General features: G+C 39.3%; 1 protein-coding gene across 1 annotated transcript; it reads left to right on the forward strand.

Annotated features, from left to right (window-relative positions):
* Positions 1-21: 21 nt before the first annotated feature.
* On the forward strand, positions 22-23,202 carry LOC139452384 (condensin complex subunit 2-like). The gene is made up of 18 exons (XM_071233844.1): positions 22-114; positions 2,519-2,752; positions 4,977-5,052; positions 5,728-5,814; positions 8,150-8,282; positions 8,636-8,706; positions 10,709-10,780; positions 12,835-13,024; positions 14,004-14,092; positions 15,493-15,640; positions 16,553-16,652; positions 17,506-17,633; positions 18,733-18,965; positions 20,082-20,183; positions 20,310-20,480; positions 21,088-21,195; positions 21,972-22,157; positions 22,265-23,202. The coding sequence occupies exons 2-18, from the start codon at positions 2,520-2,522 to the stop codon at positions 22,319-22,321; spliced, it is 2,184 nt and encodes a 727-aa protein (XP_071089945.1). The 5' UTR covers positions 22-114; position 2,519; the 3' UTR covers positions 22,322-23,202.
* Positions 23,203-23,883: the final 681 nt, after the last annotated feature.

The following is a 23,883-nucleotide window of genomic DNA, read 5'->3' on the forward strand; positions in this document are numbered from 1 at the left end:
TTACGCTAAGTGCGCGATCAACGGATGGCGGCTCGTTTAAATGATGAATAAATAGAATAACAATATATTATCGTCAAACAAACCTTTGGATTTGGAATTACACTGATAACGATCGTAAGTATGATCCAATAGTGTATGTTGATTTTGAATCTAAAGTATGTTTAGCATTGAAAGCCTTCTGAAAATAGGTCACACAATAGCTCGCTTTGTGACTTGTCAAAAGTTCTTCATCAGTTTATCGCAATCTCCTGATCATAGATGTATGCCAGAACTCAAAAGATATTTTTCATGGCGTACTCTTAAATGATAGGGTTATTATCTTTTGCAGTGCACTTTTCAGTTCGTGCAGGGAAAGTTAATGTCATTTGAGTCTATCTAAAAAGACTGAAACACAAACATTCACATCACCCTTTGCAGGGCGCATTTTCAGTTCGTGCATGAAAGTCGAAAAACTGATTCAACTAAAATGATTGAAACAAAAATCCACAGAACCACCGACCTCCCGCTCTCCTGACAGTAATAAAAGTGATGTAATAGCCAATAGGCCTTAATCATCAAAATGGGTTATTGACACAAACATTGTTCCATGAGTAGGCCTACAGTACATTTCTGAACCCTGGTAAATAGCTGCTTTTATTGTTAACAGAAAAATGTCTTGTAGCAATGTTACGCTATATAAATACAGTCATCCCCTGCGATGGACGACACCCCGCGTTATCAGACACCCGCATTATTTCAATTATGGAATGTAGTTCGTGTGATAGTTGAACTAACGAGGACATGAATACATGTACTGGGGTCAACTGCTGTATGGTCCCCACTTCAGGTATTTCCCTCAAGGAAACCGCTGTCTTCAGCAGCTTTCAGTACCCTATATACTGTATGTGTATGCACACTTGAGAACGTATGGGCACGTATGGGCATAAATGTGCATGGTTACAAAAGAAAATTTGACAGTGTTTGAGAAAAATAAAAATGTATGATTTTATTTTTGTGTTTTTTACTTCAAGTAAGATCAATCTTTTGTACAAGTTTAGGTATCATGTTATTATTAACTACCTTGACTGCTGGGACAACTTGAATGCAAATATGGGCAGATATACATGTATAAAATAATGTTTACTTTGATAAACCCTAAGTTGCAAACTGTCAACTGCATGGGCGTTCAGCCATTTCTTAACGAAGCCACTATGCACAAAATGTTCGACAAATAAGCCAGTCAAACACTGTTTCAGACTGCAAATTATTAAACTGGTATTAAATAACATATGAGTTTGATATTAAAATCAATGTTACAATAGTTTAACTCTGCAGAGGTGCCAATTTAGTGCTAATTTCAACACACCTAAGTCCTTATCAAACAAGTTGCCTAGCCAATCAAATGAATTATAGGCTATTTGTTTACAAAAAGGAAGGCAATGATTGGGTGATCGCATTAATATCGGGAGAATGTGAACTTTACCTCAGGAAAGTAGGGACACACGATGGACGTGATACAACACTTAGGATTTATTAGATAAAATATAAATATATGACAACGGATACAAATATTTATCACAGTATACATGGTTACATTTTATGACTTTATGAATCAGACAATAACTGTTTTTAGACAAATGTACATGTACAACTGTTGATCACTTTGTTTCAGACTGTATGTGATGACTATGTAATTCCGATTCCAATTTTTTATGGTTTTTGTCTGGATGTTTCTCTGGATAAAGCCTAAACACACATAAACCCGCCATGTAGGCCTAGTTATTCCAATGACAACACGCAGCACGCTTGATGTTGAAAACAATTCACGAAAGTTCTCAGCACTGATCTCATTAATTAATACCTGTTGCAACATAAACATATGAAAGGGTAACAACTTACTAACAAGGTAAATGTTTGTTTAACGATTGAAGTTAAATTGATTAAGTTAAGTCGGATCGTAATTAGGTCTAGGTATGGAGAACCTACGTCATGTGTTTTTAACAAAGAAAACAAACTAGGTGTTATTGTTGTTTGTACATTTATCAAATTAGGTCATCGCTCACCAAAACCGTGTAATCAGATGGGAAATAGCATGAAATTTATGGGAACCAGTGATTACCCCGGGGTCAACTGAATCTGCGATATCACAAAGGGCGTTATCGCGTGGGATGACTGTATATATATGACTATCTTTGAATATGATATGAACGTGATACTTTGTTCACAATATGATATGCGTTGCGATACTTAATTTGGAGCAATTTTGCTAGAATTCTAATATTTCATAGGGAATAACACTGTAAGTAACAATGTGGCATGTGTGAAATGATACATGATTGAAATATGAATCGATACAGGTAAACATGTATCACATATTGTATAGTCTGAGAATAGTATCGATGCACCAATGTATTAGTGAATCATGACATCCCTAATGTCTTGGTTGCAGTGCAACAAATTCTAGTATTTCTACTCTTATTTAACCCAGTTTGAACAAGCAGTCATCATAAACTAATCTGCTTGCTCTTTCTCTCTGCAGCATGATGTCAAAAAGAGATGTTTTATCCCCTATCACCAACACACCAATAGTACGTCCATCAACATCCTCGTCCAAGTTCGTGTCGCCATCCCCCAGCAGGAACAGCAACTTGTCGAGTCCGACACCACTCTTGACACGAGACCGAGATGACACAGCGGAAAGGAAAGAGAGACGACGATCTCGTGTCTTGGACTTGCAGCGTCGGAACTTAGCCAGTCCCAGCACACCTGACAGGTTAGATAGCAGGCCATTGTGTCCTCACACTAACTCTGGTTATGCCAACAACCCGTGAATATCCGTGTTACAATCCATGCTTGTAAGAGTCAACTAACGGGATCGGGAGGTCAGAATCGCTGACATTCATTGCATGTGATCGTATATACCAATTATGTAGATCGATGCTCATGATGTCAATAACTGTAGTCCAGACTTTTATATGTACAGAGCGCCAAAATATTACTGGAATTTGTAGAGTGCATTAGATAACAAACAAAGTCATGCTAACGGTATTGCAATTGAGAATGATATTGTGTAGTACCGGAATTACTGTGAATCCGATGGCAATACCTGCTCAAACAATAGCTGACAAAAACATCAATAGTTAACATGGTTAACATCAATGTCATGCTATATGATCAACATGATCAATAGAAACTGTTGATCATTCACTTTCTGGAACAGCTTTAAATAGTCATCCCTAGAATTTGGCTAGTCCCGCATATTCTCTGTGAAAGAAACTATGAACTGTGAAGATATTTATCAGATTTCCACAATTTATAACACTCGGTCAGTGACAGGTAATTGCCTTCTCTGATTGACTCAATGTGTTTTGAAGAACGTGTTATGTATTATATTTACTGATTGAATTAAGTACATGAGAACGGTGATCAGCACTGTGATACAGGCAGGGATTTATCAAGGCGTGTTCAGAGGCTGATATTCAGGAATTTCCCAAATGTGAATATAAACTTATTAATTCTTGTCACTGCCTCCAAGGTCTAGTGGTAGAGCATACACCTGGAGAGCAGAAGGTCTGGGGTTTGATCCCTGGTCGCGCCATACCAAAAGATGGTACTTGTTGTTACCCTGCCTGACGCTGGGCATTATGGGCTAAAACAAGGACTGGTTGGCTCTGAATCAGTATACTGTGTCTGAGTGGGGTATTCATGTTAAAACTACGGCATGGTTTGACCGTTTCTCAGTGGGCTAGCACTATAAAATCAGCACTAGCCTAGACTGGTACAAGCAGCTGCACACATGCGTGCATGCACGTCGCTATATAAGAGCAAGAATCATGGATGCGGCGTTATAACCCATTTCACCCCATCTCACCTAATTCTTGTTCATGTTGTTATGACTAATGACTTTGTACTGGTGCCTTGCATGTCACTGACAAGGCCTATCAAAAAGATATGTTTGGTTCCTATTACATGGAAAATTAAAAGAGGTGAGGGTGAGGTGAAATGGGGTTTAATGTCTCGTCCAAGATTATTGCAGTTATATAGCGACATGTGTGTGGCTGCTAGTACTAGTCGGCACTGATGCCGATTTATAGTGCTAGCCCACTGAGATACCATGCTGAAGTTTAAAATGTATACCTTACTCAGACACAGTATACTGACTCCGAGCCGACCAGTCCTGGTTTTAGCCCCTTAATGCCAAGCGCCAGACAGGGTAACAACAAGTACCATCTTTTAACATCTTTTGGTATGACGCGGCTGGGGATCGAACCCTGGACCTTCCGCTATCGGGGCAGACGCTCTACCTCTAGGCCACGGAGGTGGTCAAAAATAAAAGAGGGTAGGAAAATTATTTTATTTTTTTCAAATATCTGACATGGCATGTCTATCACTCTTGTTGTTGCATGGATGACAACAAAGCTTTTTTCACCAACATGTCAGATATACAATCAATCTTTAAACAGGGTAAAAAGAATTTAATGAATCATGTTGAAATCATATTGTCAGCACTGAATAAAATTATTTAAAAAAACAGCAAGATAGGGTCAGGGGATTGTCTTATTTAATAAATCTGAGTAAAATTAGGTAGGGTTGGGTAACCAGAACCAAGCATATTGTTTTCATACGTCTAGTAGGACCAGTAGAGACGACTCATAAATACTTAGTTTTGAATTATTGCATTGAATGCAATCTGAGAATACAAAGTTGAAATACCTTTGAATTTAAGAAACTAAGAACTTGAAAAAATATACCAATTTGAACAAGATGTGATAATCTTTAAAAATCAAAATAACGATTTAATCCCAATTTGCAGGATGCATGCATTTAGTTGTAACTCCTAAGTGAATCCATGACACATGTAGTGGATAATGATGATTTGAAAGATGTATTATGACTCATTATGTCTTACTGCTTCACCAGATAGAACTGTTGCCTCTTACTTAGCAGATGATAATGTGGGAGCACTAGGAAGAATACTTTTGTGCTTTTTCCTCCAGGCGCAGATCAGCTGGATTAACCAATAATCAGCTGTCCGAGCACTACGCATCCTGTATCAAGCTCTCCACAGAAAATGTAGGTTGACATGTGTTGTGAAATTGAGAATGTTGCTGGTTGTTACTTTACTAGACTGTGTGATGCACCAATGTCTTTCTCTTGATAGTCAGGGTTGTGGTTGTGTTGACATGATAGATTTTATGACCTTCTGACAGTAGGATGAAATAACTGTCAGTCAGGGCCAAACTCCTCAACAATGCAGAATTCTAAGTGTGCTACGTCAGACTGTTCCATCTCATGGATTAGGTTGTCATCATAGTCATAGCATGGTGACATCACTTTTCAATTCTGACAAAAGAAAATTGTCACTTTTGCAAACAGGCAGTAATAGTTAACAGAAAACATTCTGTTAGACAAGATTGAAAGGCAAAGAAGTTTCATGTAGTGTGGATATTTTCTTGCACTGTGACACCATAATAATCAAATTAAAAGCAATGTTTGTGTAATTTAGGATCTTGAACATTTACAATTAAAACTCGCCTTGGTGTGTTTTGGAATTAAGAATAGCAACACTTGAAGATAAAAGTAGTCCAACTCTGTTGCAAAGACTCATAATGATGTGTTATGGTTTCAAAACACATGCTGTTAGATTCACTGTTGTTCATTAAAATGTTTTAGACTTTATTTAGGATCTTTATATCTCTGTGTTAAAGAGAAATTTGATTTGATATGGTGTTTTTGTTTGTTTTGTAGAAAATCAATGCTAAGAATGCCTTCAGCCTTCAGCTCATTGACTACATGTCGGAGCTCCTCAAGAAGGAGAAGATGGAAAACTTCCAGGTTGGTTGGGCGCTGGTTTCCTGTTACTACAGGGAAATGGGTTTGGTAAAATGGTACTAAATTGGGTAAATTTCTTCACATTTCTTCACATTTGTTCACATTGTTTCAATGAGGCTATTGTTCATATAAAGACACTCTGTAATTACAGAAGTTGCAAACAGTTTGGTAATGCACAATTTTAATAAATAATCTTTAGACTCTAAATAGGTTCACTATGTACCTGTGTCAGTCGAAACATCACTCAGTGACCTGTGGCAATATTTCTAAGCTAAAAGATCAAAGGCACCGACTGTACTTTCTTCTGCGACAAAGTACACTTTTTGAGTTACGCTGTTCAAATTACCTCCCCCGTGATCTAATGTATCAATAGTAACATCATTCTTTCCTTACTGTCAAACAAGATGGCGCATCCACGTCAATTATTGGTGAAATAGTTTCTTTAAACTTGCCAAAGATTTGAATATTATTACCTTGGGATCAATATGGACAGATGATGTCAACCTTCTCTCATGCCACATGGTTTTCCCAAACATATTCTAACCACTGTGTCTGTGCCACAGAAGTCACGAATTTGTCCCAGGAGGGCGTTGGTGCCCTAGGAATTATGTGTGTCTCTCTAGACAAAATAATGAGCAATGCTTGAAAAGTTTCATAACCACATGTACCCTGTTGCTCAGCATACAGCATTTAACCATATACAGCAGTCAAACAAGACCTCAGCTACTGCTCTTATACTGCCATGTTCATCCCACGGCGACACAATATCACGACCCAGGCTGTCGCAATTTGACGTTAATACGTTTTTGATGAGACTCTATTCTAGAAATGATGTAAACACTGACGGACTACTTCCACATTCCTGGGGGAACCCATAGGAATTCCCTTGCACAATTAAATACAGAAGCGTTGTTTCCGATCATGTAGACCCTTTAGTCTTGAACTTAGTGTTTTATTATACATTGAGAAACGTCAGAGAATTTGACTGCATGATCGTTCATGAATATCCTCGCTAAGACCCATGCTAGTGAGCAAAACAGAGAAATGCTCATCCAAACTATCGTAGTAGCGACTCGATCCATGTCTAGATTGACAGTGACAATGATCGGCCAATTGATCAATGATGACTAAAACATGTAACCGCCACAGGTTCAATAACAACCGTCAAGTTTATCGTGTTGGCCATTTTAACGTCTTGTACTTGATGTAAATGTGTTACAGTGAGCTATCATTGTGACTGACTTACGGAGGTAGTTCTTAACAGACCTTTTTCATCTAATAATGATATTTGAATATCTGTGTTGTGTCAGATGCTCCTGAAGAGCAAGTTGTGCGTACATATACTCGTATCACATATACTTTTATAGGAACTATTTTATTCCGTGTAACAGCTGCTTGTTTTATGGCTGTCAGTGTAAACATGAAGTCACACATACTGAATAAATTGTGTATAGATCTTGGCCTACCGGTATATCCTTTGAGGTGAATAATAGTGATAATAAATTATGAGAATTGACTTCGTTAGCTCCGACGTTCCTACAGTTTGGCCCTCACTCTGTTAAGGTTCATACTCCAATGAACTCACACTAAGTGAAAGTCAGTTCTTAATAACCAGCGACACCAATCACTAAACCACATGACTTCAGCTGTGTTTACCTTAGTGCACTTGTGGAATGTTATGAGTCACATGATTAATTGAAGTAAAGTAATATAAAAACTTAAAGTCAATAATCCTACTTATTGCTGCATGTGTTTATGGATATCCTCACACTGATTGGATAATGAAATATGACCTATCAAAATAATAAACTATCCGTTTTAGTGGAGTTGTATTTGTTTAAAACGTAAAGGTGTCTCTTAACGTAGGGGTACAGGCAATTAGGTGGAACAGCCCGTCAGTTTGTGGATTTTCAATTCAAGGCACTGCTTATTACAAGTTTCTTTTTAACCCATCTCTTATAAAACACAAGTTTTTTTCTAAAATTCAGCATCCTAGAAAAGACACAAGCATCCTCATGCTTTAACTATAATAGTTCAGGCAAAACTATACTTAATTACACAATACATGAGGGTAGCGCAAATTGTTTCTTAATTTCATCTTGCCTTGTCCTGTGTCAATTTGTCATATATCATGGTGCTGTCTGTGCCCCAAAAGTTATAAGCCCTCTAGCCCAAACATGGATCTAAAGCATCATTTTCAGATTTTAGTGTTATTATATGGACTATTATTAGTTGAACTTACTAGACCGTACAGAATTGTTCCTGAATGGGCTTTGGACCAGTGGCCTAAGTCGCAGACTGCTGCCTCATCTACATGCTATGATATTGTCTGTGCCAGATCGCCAGCTCAACCCTAGATGCCAGTGCCAAGATCTACGCAGGTCGTGTTGACTGTATCCATGCAGAAGCATACAAAGTGCTGAGCGGGCTGGGGCGGGGATCCAACAAACCCAGAGAGGAGGATGGGGAAGGTATGGAGGACAGACTGATGTGATGTTGTCTGCGATGTCTTCTGATGTGATGTTATCTGTGATGTTTTCTGATGTTGTGATGTTTTCTGATGTTGTGATGTTTTCTTATGTTGTCTGTGATGTTGTCTGATTTTGGGATGTTGTCTGATTTTGCGATGTTGTCTGATGTTGTGATGTTTTCTGATGTTGTGATGTTTTCTTATGTTGTCTGTGATGTTGTCTGATTTTGGGATGTTGTCTGATTTTGCGATGTTGTCTGATGTTGTGATGTTTTCTGATGTTGTGATGTTTTCTGATTTTGCGATGTTGTCTGATGTGATGTTTTCTGATGTTATGGTGTTTTCTCTACCCAGGTGAAGACGGGGAACCTGGGGGAGACCTGGCAGGGGGAGACAATCCTGATAATCTCAAGAAAAAGAAGAAGGTTAGATGTACAGAAATATGAAACCTTGTGCGGCACACTGATTTTATCCAAATTGTTCCACCTGTCCCATTAGGGATTCATTCACCTTCAGCGACATTGCACACACTTCTTCTTCATGACTTTTATGTAATTAAATATTTCCCAATTCATGTTAATATGGTTATAGTTTGACCAGAAAATGAATGAGAACATTGTTAATATAATTTACTGTCATCATGGTCATAGAGCAAGAGATAAGTTTGTCAACAAACACTGCTTGCATAAAGCTACCAAACAGCAAACTGTTCAATATTTTGTCAGACCACCTCTTTTTCTAATACATGTTTCAATGCGAGGTGAGGCGCACTGTGTATCAAAGAAGTAAGCCAATCAGGAGTCATACTGTCCCAATATCTCAATACCTTTGCTTTCATATCAAATATATTTTTGAGATTTTTATTGATATTGTCCTTCATGATTCCACAAGTATTTTCAGTTGGCTTCAGGTTAGGATTTGAAAAGTTTTGCAACCCAACAAACAGTGGGGCAGGTGACCCATAAATGTTGCCTGCCCATCTTCAAAGTTACCTGCCCGCATTCAGGCATTATAAATATAGTTGCGATAAATAAGAGACAAAACTCGTCTTGATTCAGTAGAAATATCTTTACTAACAATTACTTGAGAATCTACAAGGAGTCATAATAAAACTGAATATGTGAACTGGCATAAAATTATCTGCCAGACAGTCAGGCAGGTAGAGGAAAATTTCATGCAGCCCGACAGACAAGTTATCAGCCATGTTCAAATGTCTATCTTGTTGTTCAGGTGTGGAGATGGAATTCCTTGTGATTTCTGCCAATCCATTGCATGCAAATGGGTTCTTATTGTCTCTTTAGAAACGTGAACTGTTCCTCCTTTCAGCATTTCATGCCTAATATTTGTTTGGACGCTAATATACCAAGTCGCCCTGTGTCACTAACAGTCAAATCTCTTTGGCCTACCTGCTCCCTTTTTGTGCTCAATTCAATCTCCACTCTGAATATTTTTCAAAACATGGTGCACAGTTGATAGTGGAATGTCTGTTCTCTCTCTAATGACCTGTGCTGATGAGATTCCTTGATTCTATAATCTTTCTTTTTCACAAAGCTGCAATTTCCACAGTGGTCTGGTCAGACTTTACAAATATGAAACACTGAGTTGTCTCCCTTGAATGAAAGTCAGGATAAGTTCTACATACACCTTTGGTATGGTAAACATTGATGGCCAAAATGGTATGTAAAATTCTCAATAATTTCTGATCAGACTATAGATGTACGTGAGGTCCTGGTCAAACTATATATGTCCGGTGAGGTTCTGGTCAAACTATATATGAATGTGAGGTCCTGGTCAAACTATATATGTCCGGTGAGGTTCTGGTCAAAGTGATGGAACCAATAAAGAGGGAGAGGCTTGATAACTATTTTTTTCTATTATGACATTGAATGCATTTTTACAAAACAATGTTAAGATGCCTCTGAAAAGAAGAAGCTTTGAACAGTTTCCCCATTGTGAACAAAGTACCAATACATTTCCAAGTTAAAAGGCCAAGGGCACTTAGTTTAGGTTCGTGGATAAACTCCTGTCAGTCATGTAGCCTATAGTCTGGAAGGTAATTTAAGGTACCGACGTTTACTACAATATCTGAAAAACCATCGGACCTACTCCAGTCAAAGTTGGTATGAGATTATTAAACAGTCATACATAACTGGATATTACATTTAAAGATATCGGTGCATGAATAAAAAATCTGTCTTTTTAGCTTTCACGGGTGGAACGAGCATTCATTGAAACAACCATCTGTATAATGCTCTAATGTAGGTCCGATAGTTTTTCAAATATTGTAGTAAACGTCGGTACCTTAAATTACCTTTCAGACTATAAACTGGATGATAAATCTAGATCACCTCATCATGCATCATCTTGCAAGACGACTGTTGTCCTCTATGATGTTATGATGATTCACAGGTCAGGGTTCTGTTTCAGGTTAGAAAAAGTCGGACAGTAGAAACAAACCTGAAGAACATCAGTGTAAACAAGTTTGACTTGGAGTTTGAGGTGAGCTGGCTTTGACTGACCTGCTGGTCCTTTGACCCCTGGAAGCAGATACACTGTTGTTTAACATCAGTGGCCCATTGGTCACTTGTCTGTACATACACATGCTTGTTTGTCCGGGTTGGCTGGCAAGGTTATTGTGGGGTTAGCTGACCCAGCTGGAAAGTTGATTGCTTTTTTTTGTTAATCTTCTCTTGCCAACACACTCTCACAAATCATGCTAGAAGTTTGACCACTTAGTAAAGGAGGGTGGGATAGCCTAGGACAGAGATTTACTTCGGTCTATCTGTTGTCAAGGGAACTCTCAGTCATAATTTTGGGGTCCAAGGCATGCTTCACTGGATTTCCATGAATTTTACTGATGTACAGAACACAGATAGAATGAACATGGGTAGAGAGAACAAACAGATATAATGTACTGTTACTGTATCCCCTATTGATCTTTTATATATTTAACAAATAAACAACTTTTGGTCGTTTATCCAGCAAAAAAACACTGCAGGGAGAAGAAACCATGAGGGAGTGCAGGATGTCAATAACATGTACAAGCTTTAACAACATTTACATGTATGTATATAATGATGACTCCTGAATACAATCCGACCTTGGCAATGTCGGACAAATCCATTTTATGTACAGGGGGTTAAGTTTTGTATTCTCACAATTTTCATGTCGATTATCTGCACCTTTTCTCACAATACCGATTGTCGTATTACACCCACTTTTTGATGCATTTGTTCGACAATAGCATATATATGCTTGGCCCAGCTACATCGATGGGGAACAACTCGCTAGACACTTCCCTCTCTAAAGTATGTCGACTAATCTTTGGCGTCATCAAGATGCGAGTGCATGTTCGAATCTCCAGAAATGACATCATGATAGAATATTGTTTTATTGTGAAATAAACCACGCTTCGTTCTTCATTGTTCTTTGCAATTTATCACATAGCTATCTTATATTATCATATAAAATGTACGTATATAACAAACTCTCTACAGCAAACTGATATTTTATTCCGACAAGCTGAAATACCACTAATTAGTGATGTGTACAACACACTGAGAAATCTCACAGTGTCAATTAGTCTCACTTGCAATTGGCTATACTCAATGAGTAGCGAATCCACTCAAACACGAGATAAAACATTTATCGTCCAAAACTGGCTCCAACAGGAGATATTGCTTGGGTGAGATCATCACAATGCTTTGCTTACCAATGGTTACCGTGATGTCACAATCAAATGACATCACTAATTGCTCTGCTACTGAAGCTGTTAGCAGTACCTTTTACACTTAAGACACTGTATATTACTGTCTACAAACTGAAAAAGTTGGAAGAACGATGTTTAATGATAAATAAAATCTCTTCCTCGTGTCTTTTGATAACAAATATATCAACACTCGTTGACAAAAGAGGAAAAACTCATCTGCAAGCCTCGAGGTCTTTCCACTTTTATCAACTCGTGTTGATATATTTGATATCAAATGGCACTCTGGGGAGATTCTCTATATGTAACAAACAACGTACGAGTATATGTCAAACTGATTTCTCCGGTCCCTTGCAGTTTGTTATATTGATGTCCTACTGTAATATCATTGCTCATACTCAGATGCCTTTAGCCTGTGATGGATGGGGATTTCAATGTTAGACTGAGGAAAATCAACCACTGACATGCTGAACGTTCAGTGTATGTCAGTGACAATATGTAACAAGACAAACATTGCAATCTTCAATTTTGAATAAGTTTAATGATTCAAACATCCATACTCTTTTGTGTTATCATAATGTTAATTCATAAAATTTTCACATCCATTCTCTCCATCATTTGACCTTGCTGGAGGTTAAATCATTTGTCACTCATGATGCATACTCTATGTGAAGTCCATTCCTACTGTTTCCTACATGGATGATTGAATAGTGCACACTGTAGTCATGTTGCCAATCAAGTTCTCAACATACAAGTCATTCTTCACATTTTGTGGAGCATCTGTGCCAACAGGAGACTTCATCATCCAACTCATAATGACCTTGACCCCTAATATTCTGTGTTCCAGGTGGATCCGATGTTCCAGGTTATGTCAGCAGCATTTGACGAGGGTGGTGCCAGTGGCTTGATCTTGAACAACCTTCGTTGCTATGACGACTGTCAGGAGCTGGTGCTGGACTCGTCGACCCTGGTGTCGGTGGTGGACAGCAAGGACCCGGAGTTATCCCCCAAGTCTCTCAATGTCACCGATCTCAAAGGTTTAGTCTCAGTTAATGTTTATTCAAAGATTGTTTAAAGCTGCTTGAGAATTAGATCTGTGTTTAAATGAATCTGTTGTGTTCTAGTTTTCTTGAGCAAGGACTTAAATAACGTTTGACATTGTGTGTCTTGGTAAGACACGTAGTCCTTACAGGGGCCATTTATTTAAAAATACTGATGGGGAAAATTTAGACAACTATTTAGGGATTAAGATTTTACGTTGCATCAGCAGAAACTGCTATGAAAGGGATCTGTGGGGATTCCGTGTAAGAATACAGGTCCCAAGCAACCCGACCACCTCCGTGGTCTAGAGGTAGAGCGTCCCCCCGGAGAGCAAAAGGTCCGGGGTTCGATCCCCTGCCACGTCATACCTAAAGACGTTAAAAGATGGTACTTGTTGTTACCCTGTCTGGCGCTTGGCATTAAGGGGCTAAAACAAGGACTGGTCAGCTCGGAGTCAGTATACTGTGTCTGAGTGGGATATTCATGTTAAACTGCGACATGGTATCTCAGTGAGCTAGCACTATAAATCGGCATCAGTCCGGACTAGTACAAGCAGACACACACACACGCACGCACCCACGCACGCATGCATGCACGTCGCTATATAAGTGCAATAATCTTGGACACGACGTTAAACCCCATTTCACCTCACCTCAAGCAACCCATGCTGGTCATAAAAGACGACTAAATGGATCATGTAGTCAGACGCAGTGACTTGATACATTGCATGTCATCCACAAACAATTGCTATAAGAAAGACGTATTTGAATGCAAGGAAATTCACATGAAGAGTGGTGGAATGTAGTGAACACACTGGAACAAACATTCCACTTGGTTGAGTTACTTTGATGATCGGAGTCCTATTATTTGACAGAAGCAAACAATAATCTACAGTGTTTGATTGTAGCCTTATCTGGTTTTGCTTAAGATATCTCATTACTTGCAAAACTTCAGTGTCTTAACTTTTGTTTTCAGACATGTTGGATAAACTTGACTGTGAGAGTAAACAAGTGTGTGCTCCTTATACAGAGTTTCAGTTCACGAACTGGGACGGCTCTGACATGGTGAGTAGGAATAGTGATTAGACTTTCATCTCAGTGTTGATTAGACCGGAGGGGATTCCGGGTTAGAATGCAGGTCCGGGGCCAGCTATGCTGGTCGTGCAAGTCTAAATGGAACGGGTGGTCAGGCTCAGTGACTTAACTGATTGTGTCGCGAGGGCGTGGGGTTTTGCTCATAATATCAATCACTGTTTTTGTCTGGTCCAGACTTGATTTATTATAGGCCAGGATATGAAACAGACACTTTTGAGTCTGGTGATCTATGTCTTATTTCAGGTGATCTCAGTGTTGATTGGGGTTGTCATCGGATATTGTGATATACAAATTTATGAATATCAATACTGAATTAATAATTCACTGCCACAGAAACATTTACATTTGTTTAGCTTACCATGGTTAAAATGGGGAATAAGAAGGCAGTAAATTCAGCATTATTAGCTTACCGGGTCCAAAGGACCAAGGTGAGCTTATGCCATTTATTCAAGCAACTTCCTCTTATGAACCACTAGTAGGAAATTAACGAAATTTGACTGGAAGCATCCCTAGATGGTGGGGCTGACCCCCCAGGGGCTGAGGGGTGGGGCCAAATGGGGGTAATTTGGCTATATTGCTTTAAGTGACTTCTTCTCTGGAACTAAGAGATAGATGTGAACCATATTTGGTTGGAAGCATCCCTAGGTGGTGGGGATTCAAATTTGTACAAATGGTGGGGCTGACCAACCAAGGGTCCGAGGGGCGGGGCTGAACCCTACCCCTACAATCGGGAACTAAGGAGCAGGGCTAAAAAAAAGTTTATAAGTTGGACAGAGTTACGATCCCCACCGTATAACCATATGTACAATTGAGAGTGTAATGAGAGGAATGCACATATGCTACCAGGACTGGCCCTTCTGTTCATCTGTCCAGCACTTCCAAAGGAGTTAGAACCTTGACCATAACATGCAAACAGATATTATCCCCACACTATTATAAACAGATACATTGTATACATTTGTTTGTTATGAAGAGAATACCTTTACCAATACCTTTAATATGATTTATCCTGGATCATAACATGGATACGGTTCAGATCTTTATGTTACATTTGTATCTAGAGGAATACACGTTCATACTGTCAGATTTGCCATCCACCCAATTTAATTGCTGACAGAGTCAAAATTACGAAATATTTGCAGTCTTATATACATGTACAATGCAAATGAATATTTTGTCATGATTGCGCAAATATCCAGGCCCTGTGGGCCTCTTGTGTTAATTATTTCCATGTCAAGATAGGAAATTTTCAGAATAGCGAATTTTGATATTGTTATATCGTGACAACAACAGTAAACTTTCCAATCAATGACACCCTTAGTGTTGATCCAGAAGGGACAATGCTTGAACATGCTTGTTGCCCTCTTCAGAGCTCCATGCTGAGTAAAGGTGCATCGGAGCATGCATTTGACATGAATGCGGAAAGGGAGCCAATCTTCCCCGATGCTGACGATGATGATCATCAAAGCCTTCCTCCAGACACAGATTTTGGCGACATGGCTGATGGCGGCAGTGACAGTAAGTGAAGTGCTGCTAGTAGCCAGTCTGTTGAACCTCATTAGTATTAGCTCATTAGCATCCCTTGCTGGTGAGAAAAAGCACCTAATTTGAGGACTGAGTGGGCAAATTGCTGCTGATTACGATCACCTCAAAACCAACTGTCAGTTGGTTTAAATGTTAGTCCATTTGTGATGCACCAAATTCCACAGTAGAATCTGGACCAGTTTAACAAGGACCAGTAGAACCTGGTCTGGACCAGTAGAACAAGGCCCGGCAGAGCCTGGTCTGAACCAGTGGAGCCTGCTCTGAACCAGTAGACCTAGGACCGGTAGAACCTGTAGCATCAACATTCACAGGACCAACTGGAGGGATAGTGGTTTCCAGATAACTTGAACAATTTTGAAATTTTAAGTTTGGAATAAAAGTGAAGGGGTCCTTGCCCTACTCTTAATGCTATAAATGGAAAATTAATGCGTCCCAAGATTCAGATACATGTACTGTACTTTTCCCACTTTTGAACAATGGATGGAATGAAAAGGTGCCTTACCACAGACAGATCAAGTAAACAGTTTAATAGCAAAAGAAACACAGTAAGGATGTTACTTGTAAATTGTATGCTTAGACTTTATGAGTGTGGTTTACTTGTGATAACTTCAAGCAATATAGATGGGGCTGAACCTAGTTCTGTAATGTCACACATGAAGACACATGATGTTTTATAACTGTAGACAGCCTAAGTGCTGTTTTCAAGATGGTCAGTCTAATAATGATGGCTACAACATTTCTTCTAGTTGAAGAGAGCTGAATTATTCCTGCTTGACCTACCATCACCTTTGTAAAACTCTGTCAGTTAGAACACAGTTGTGTTACACTTTACATTAACATTAGTGTGAAAGCCATGTTTCCATTATCTGTGACTTCTGTGTGTAGATGAAGATGCAGGTGGCTTTGATGATGATGGGGAGAGGTCGAACGTTGTCGGAGACAGTCGTGCTGCCATGCTTGTTCAGAGTGCATTTGAAGATCTCACGTAAGTCAACTCATCTTGTATGAGGTAATAACCTCAGACATTGGCACTGAAAATCACTTGTTGTCTGTGGACATTATATTTTTGCATCACTTGCAAAATGGTTTGTCTACCCACTCATTTTTTAAAATTTTGAACTGTAACAATGTTTAAACTAATGCTTCAAACTCCAATCCTTCCCACTTGAGCTACCGACTATCATTCTTCCCCAGGCTCCTCACAAAGCAACTCACTCAACTGAAGTGAGGATGCACTGGGATTGTTCTTGATTTAAGAACTAAAGACTCATACAACATTACAGGGAGAATAAACCATGAGGGGGTGCAGAACCTCATGATTTATTATCCCTGCAGTGTTTTATTGTTCAATAAGAAACAACCATGAGTTGTTTATTTCCTAATGTACAAGCTTTAAACATTTTTAGCCAAATTTTTATAATGATGACTCCCTGAATAGAATCCGACCTCAGAAATGTCTGACAAGTCCATTTTACGAACAGGCAGGTTAAGTTTGGTATTTCCCGCATATTCTCACAATCTTCAGGTTGATTATCTGTACCTAGTACCGATTATTTCTAGGTCATAACTTTCCCTCTTTTGAATGTGATCGTTCGGCCACTGTTTTTATCTGCGTAGTCCAGCTACATCTATGGGCAACAACTTGCTAGACACTTCCCTCTCGAAAATAACGTTGTCCAATATCTGCTGTCTTCAAGTTGCAAGCGCATATTTGAATCTTCAGAAATGACGTCATGATAGAACAATTTTTTTATTGTGAAATAAACTGCACTTCTTTCTTCATTGTTCTTTAATTTATCGCGTAGCTACCTTATGTATATGAGTATGTTTTCCTGCAGCCATGGCAGCTCGGGGACGCTGATGCAGATTCTGGCGTCCCAGCCGTCAGACTACTCCTACTTCAACAAAGCTCTGATGCAGACCTGGGCTGGCCCCTCACACTGGAGGAGAGGATGTCTCTCGAAAGGTTGGGCCCTTTTCCAGCTGTCTTGCTTTTGATCCCATGCATGTCTTCTTGTTTGACATTCAGACAAAAGGAACAGAATATATGTGTGTGCATGTCTTTGAAAGCTTTGAACTGTCACAGAATGGAGGGGTGACAATACCATACACATACGGTTATTTTTTCTGCATGGATATAAGATGATACACTTGCTGAAAAATTTACTTAGTATACATTTAATATTTGCCAAATATCTCAAAATGTGTTCTAAATACTAAATACTACTCTATATAGCCGCTACGAATAGCTTTTCCTTTAGAAACTGCTCTGAAATATTCATAATCAAGAAGATTCCACTCGATTTGATGTAAATATGTGTATCCCGATTTGTATCATATCGTGTCCTATGTATTGTGTACGTACCATATCGTGACCTTGTATTGTTTCACCCCTAGTACTGCCATGTATTGTGTCAGATCAACAGCAGCTCCTGTACCCCACTGTCGCTGCAGGGACTTAATGCTACAGGGATTTATCTTGGCCTGCTCAGAGGCAGATATTGTGCCCCAAGTCAGTTATATCAGTAATAACTCACACATGTGGATTATGATGGTCCCAATTCTTGTCACACAGTTAGAACTAACGTAATGGCTTGGTCAAGGTGATTTGTGTTTCACTGATAACAGAACCAATAATGAAGAAGAGGCTTTACTGCTTCATTTAGCATTATTGCTTTAACTGCAGTGTAAAAAATACACTGTTAACATGCCTCTGAAATTAGGAAATTCCAATTCTGAACAAAATTAGAATTTTCCTTGGACATCTTTGATTTACAAAATTAGAGACAAGCACTGGTGATATGGCTGCTTATTTCAATCTTGAAAGAACAGTGATTTGATTTGACCTTTTAATGAAGCCAGATCAATGAGTGCAGGGTCATTATCAATAGAATGGAATACAGGATAAATGCTTGTGCTTATTGGACATGTTTACCGTTATCATTTCCAACTCAATCTGAGTGGTCTGACATGTTGTTTATTGGGTATGTGGCCTATTCAAGATATATTTGCAAACATCCCCCTGATTTGGTGACTGCCTGCTAATCGCTGTCTGTGTCTTTTAGACGCCAAATTCAAGACACTAAATAAGAGTCAGAAGAGCAAGACAAAGAAAGCTGCATTTCGTGTCAACTATCAGGAGAAGACTGACACAGATGCTGCCTTCAAGACGTCCAAGGCCACAGCCCTGACCAAGACAACACTGAGTCGATACAGCAAGGAGCAGACAACTCTACCTGAAGATCTGCATTATGATGCTGATAAGCTGTTCCGACCGTTCCTTAAGCCGAAGATCATGGTACAGTGTGATAAATAGCAAGACAAGTAGACAGGGCTAGTGTCTGGTTAGTGTAGAAGTATCGGACTAGTAGACAGGGCTAGTGTCTGGTTAGTGTAGAAGTATCGGACTAGTAGACAGGGCTAGAGTCAGGATATTGTAGAATTATTTGACTAGTAGACAGGGCTAGTGTCTGGTTAGTGTAGAAGTATCGGACTAGTAGACAGGGCTAGAGTCAGGATATTGTAGAATTATTTGACTAGTAGACAGGGCTAGTGTCTGGTTAGTGTAGAAGTATCGGACTAAAGTACTCACGGAAATGATAAAAAAAACTGTTTTTTCGACCTCAGATCTTAAATAAATGCAGTTAGTATACAAAATATGTAAATATTCAAACAACTAAATTAGTACTAATTGGGCCGTGGCACAAATACAGCGTATCAAATGTTTTTATGCCTTTTTACACGTAAAAGTGTGTAAAAATGTGAAAAAAACAGACTATTGTGAAACAGGGCATAACCAGGTATAAGTTGATCAAGGTGACCTATGACACCTTGGCGACAGGTGAGAACAGGTGCATAATGCACGCATAGTCTGTTTCTGCTATGTCAATTTGGACTTAGTTTTATTTTTGAATGTTGAAAGTGCCGACAAATTACCTCCTGTAAAGTACATTTTGTATTGTTCACTGAGATCAAACTAGCAAATCCAGACTAGTACTTTTCGAGGTGTTTTGTTATTTCGTATTTACAGCTCCATAACACTTTGTTGTCGATTTTTAAATTGAGAAAAACAGTTTTATTTCATTTCCGTGAGTACTTTAGTAGACAGGGCTAGTGTCTGGTTAGTGTAGAAGTATGGGACTAGTAGACAACTGGTGTTGGGTTGGTGTAAAGTACAAGACTAGTAGGCAGGGCTAGTGTCTGGTTAGTGTAGAATTATTTGACTAGTAGACAGGGCTAGTGTCTGGTTAGTGTAGAAGTATGGGACTAGTAGACAACTGATGTTGGGTTGGTGTAAAGTACAAGACTAGTAGACAGGGCTACTTACATGTCCTGTGGTATGTGTCATGACACATGTGTCCTGCGATGTGGGTCATGACAATTATGTCATGTCACGTGTTCTGTCATGTTGCAGGTCAAGCGACAGCAAGGCAGCAGTGTCGGGGTGGACGATGAGATCGACAACTACGACTACAACAATGAAAACGACAGGGAGAACTTCTGTGCTGATCTTGGTGTGAGTTTCAGTACTAAACAAATCAAACTTAACATCACTGTAACAGATTAATCCTATGGTAGTATAAAAATGTTGAGGTGGATGATGATGAAACACTGTTAATCTGTGTACTTTGCCATCTGTCAGGGAGAGGACGATGATGAAGACGGGGGTGGTGGGTTCGACTTCAACTTGACGGCGGGTGACTACAGCCACGCCTCCTCTCAGGACAACATGTCACAGCCCAGTCTGGCCTACAACGACAGCCTGAATGCCACCTCCCTGTGTGGAGACAAACTCCTCTCACAGCCTTATAAGGTATGGCAGGGTGTGATCCTTCATATAATTATGTTTCTACGTTTGTCAGCACTGTGCTAGTGGTTTCACAAAAGTGTTAAGCATCCAAGACCTGCATAAATCAGGCTTTCCTTTCACATAAAACTGACATGACATGATATACCGTATTCAACGTAATAAGCGCCCAGGGCGCTCTCAAAATTAGAAATAGGGGGCGCTTATTAGAATATTATTTTGAGTTGAAAGATCGTAAATTTCATGGTTTATGCTAACAGCCTGAAATGTTTACATGCGACAGATATATTTTTCAAGAATTTAATTGCCCATAATTAAGGGTGATATAACACACGAGTGCGTATTATACACGAATAAAAAAGTCTTGTGTACATTGATCAATTGGAAGGGGTGCTGATTGGGTTTGTTCACTAGCCAATATATTAGCAAATATCGCGGGGAGCTTATTACGTCGAATACGGTAACTGGAATACTGTCCAAAGCAGTGTTTCACTCACTCACTCACTCACTCACTCACTCACTCGATGTTAATAAATTTTGGTGTTTGCAAAGATAGATATTGCATATGCCCTCACTCACTTACTCGATGTTCATAAATGTTTGGTGTTTGCAGGTTGCGAAGATAGATATTGCATATGCCAAGACGGCCAAGAAGTTGGATGTACGTAAACTGAAGGGAGCTATGTGGAACTTGTTGACGACACCAGCGTCAAAACAGGAGGTAATGATGGAAATACATGACTGTCAAATACCACAGTCTTTAGAGCTTTTACAACTCTGTGTGATCACTATGCATTTATACACATTTTTTATCATTTAACCTGTGTTGTTTCACGGGTCAAAATTGGTCCCCAGCTACCTATGCAGGTCGTAAGAGGCGAGCAAATGGTCTGGTGGTCCTTGGCTTGTTGATTGCATGTCATCGTAACCCAACAGCCAGGATCATGGCTCCCAATATCAATCACAGTATGGATTGTCTGGTCCCTACTCATTATTTACAGGCCGACGTCACATAGCTGGAATATTGCTGAGTGTGGTGTTAAACAACAAACACAGCTTAAGAACTTACGATCATTTTACCATTAAGATCGCTTTGTGGAATGGAGCCCTGGTGGTCAGGCTGTCTTATCTGATTGTGTGTACAGTAATGGATCGTCATCCTTGTTCATGCTTTCATGACCATGGTATAGCCCCTCTCACTCACTAACTGTAAGATCCCTCTCATGTAGGAATAGTTTTCATTTTTCCATGATACACAACACTGATTCCAGGGTTTATTTAAATAGAATTTACAGCGTTAGAAATTGGCACTAGTCCTGTAGTCCTTACCAAACTGCCCAATAGTAAAGGTATCATAAGGACTAGTAGAAATTGGCCCATTTTGAGGGTTTTGCTATATGTTAGCATTATAAGGACTAGTGGACAAAAACTGTTTGTTTCTAACCCTGATTTACACATGTGATCATCCCTTTCAAAACGTGAACCACAATGTTTCAGGACCAGACATCAGGTCATCCTGACCACACCCTGATGGAGCCTCCTCCAACAACATCAGCCATGAACGAAACATGGACGTTCCAGACACTGCTCACCAAGCTACCAACGAAAGTGTCGTCCAACACGGCCAAGAATCTCAGTGTCCCCATTGCCTTTGTGTGTCTGCTGCATCTCGCCAATGAGAAGGTGAGTCTATGTCTCAGACCCCCAACACTTATGTACAGCACAGATAAAACACACTTCCATTATTGCTGTTATTATTTTAACTCTTCACTTATGCTTTGATTTTTCAGACCCTGAAGATTTTGGACAGTAATTTGGAAGATCTACAGATATCCCAAGGAATGTAGCAGGGTCATGGTTGATATTGACAGTTTGTACATCTCAGTATTGACATGAATACGAGTCTCACCCTTCGTAGCAGCATCGTTTTGGGAACAGTGTATGTGGATTGCTCAAGACACAGGCAGCATTTGGACGTGTTACCAGAACAACAATGGATGGATACATTGCCTGGTTGTTATTGTTGACCAGCAATGTTTCCATGACAACAATGGTTGGTGACGCTATTCCTGGATCTTATGAATGACCAGCAATGAGTTGTCATGACTACCATGGTTGGTGACGCTATGCCTCTATGTTATGGTTGACCAGCAATCAGTGTTGTTGTTTTATGTCAAGTCTGTTTATCATTTGTTTTATTGTATATAGTTTATGTATGATTTTATCTTTCACCAATCTTAACATTTTAGTGGATGCTGGTTATGTGTACATGGAACAACTTGAATGTAATCATGATCTGATTCTGACCTCATCCACATCCCCCACACAGGCCACTCTCATCTGTCAACATCACTATTCACATCAAGCTAAGATAGCACCATTCACTTCTTCATTTACATCAACACAGCATACCATCTCCATCAAATATCATGAAGTTTGCCATGGAAGACTGAAATCTTGACATAGATGAACCTTAGACCTGTGCAGTGCTAACTTGTCCATCTCCATAAACACAGCAGACTTTGCAGACCTCCTGGTCATCTCTCCTATTGTAGAAATGCTTCTGTCAACATTATGTCACATCCGTCATCAAGTCCTTTTCTCCTGTAAATATTTCCATATTTATACATCATGTAGTTTCTGTTACTTGGATGGAGTCAAATTTCAGAGAGGATTTTTTCCCAAATGAAGTTTTAGCCCAAATATATATGATTATTGTCTTATATCAGAAAACAAATATTAAAAGTCTCAAGAAATCATTGCCTTTCTGTTATGTTTTGAAGTGATGGTTAGTGAGGAGTGCTTCCTGCTGCATGTGGCAGGCTAATATAGACAGCACACGCGCACACACGCACGCACGCACGGAGGCACAGATTGAATGAGGCGACACAACTTGCTCCTGATGATTTTTACCCCTTTTTACCACAAGTATGGTGTTGATAAACCCACAATCACAGGATTATTGAAGCCCAAGGGAAGTCAACTATAGCACCTGAGATGTCTGGGTCACCCATACCCTGGAGATCATGTAGAGTCCACCATTGGACTCAAGTGTGACCATGGCAATTCAATATTTTGAAATAGCTGTCTTCCCATGGTCTGCCTTCACTTGACAGAAAAGCTTTGGGGCTTATCATGCTTATGTTACAAATATCTGGAAACATTGATTACTGTGAATGTCATGTATAATATATTATAATGTCACAATGAAGACCTGAAGTTTCCGGAAGACCATGTAAAAACTTCACATATACTTAAAAGAACATCCTATCTTTTCACTTAACTAGTTAAACTGTCATGGCGTTGTATGAGTATTGCTACACAGCCTTCCAAAAAACTTGTATGGAGTAGAATATTTTGCTACTGTATTTGGTACATATTAAAACACATCTGTGACATCATTCTATTG

Source organism: Haliotis cracherodii, unplaced genomic scaffold, assembly GCF_022045235.1.
Source record: "Haliotis cracherodii isolate W230 unplaced genomic scaffold, xgHalCrac1.p SCAF_9, whole genome shotgun sequence".
NCBI lineage: Eukaryota > Metazoa > Mollusca > Gastropoda > Lepetellida > Haliotidae > Haliotis > Haliotis cracherodii.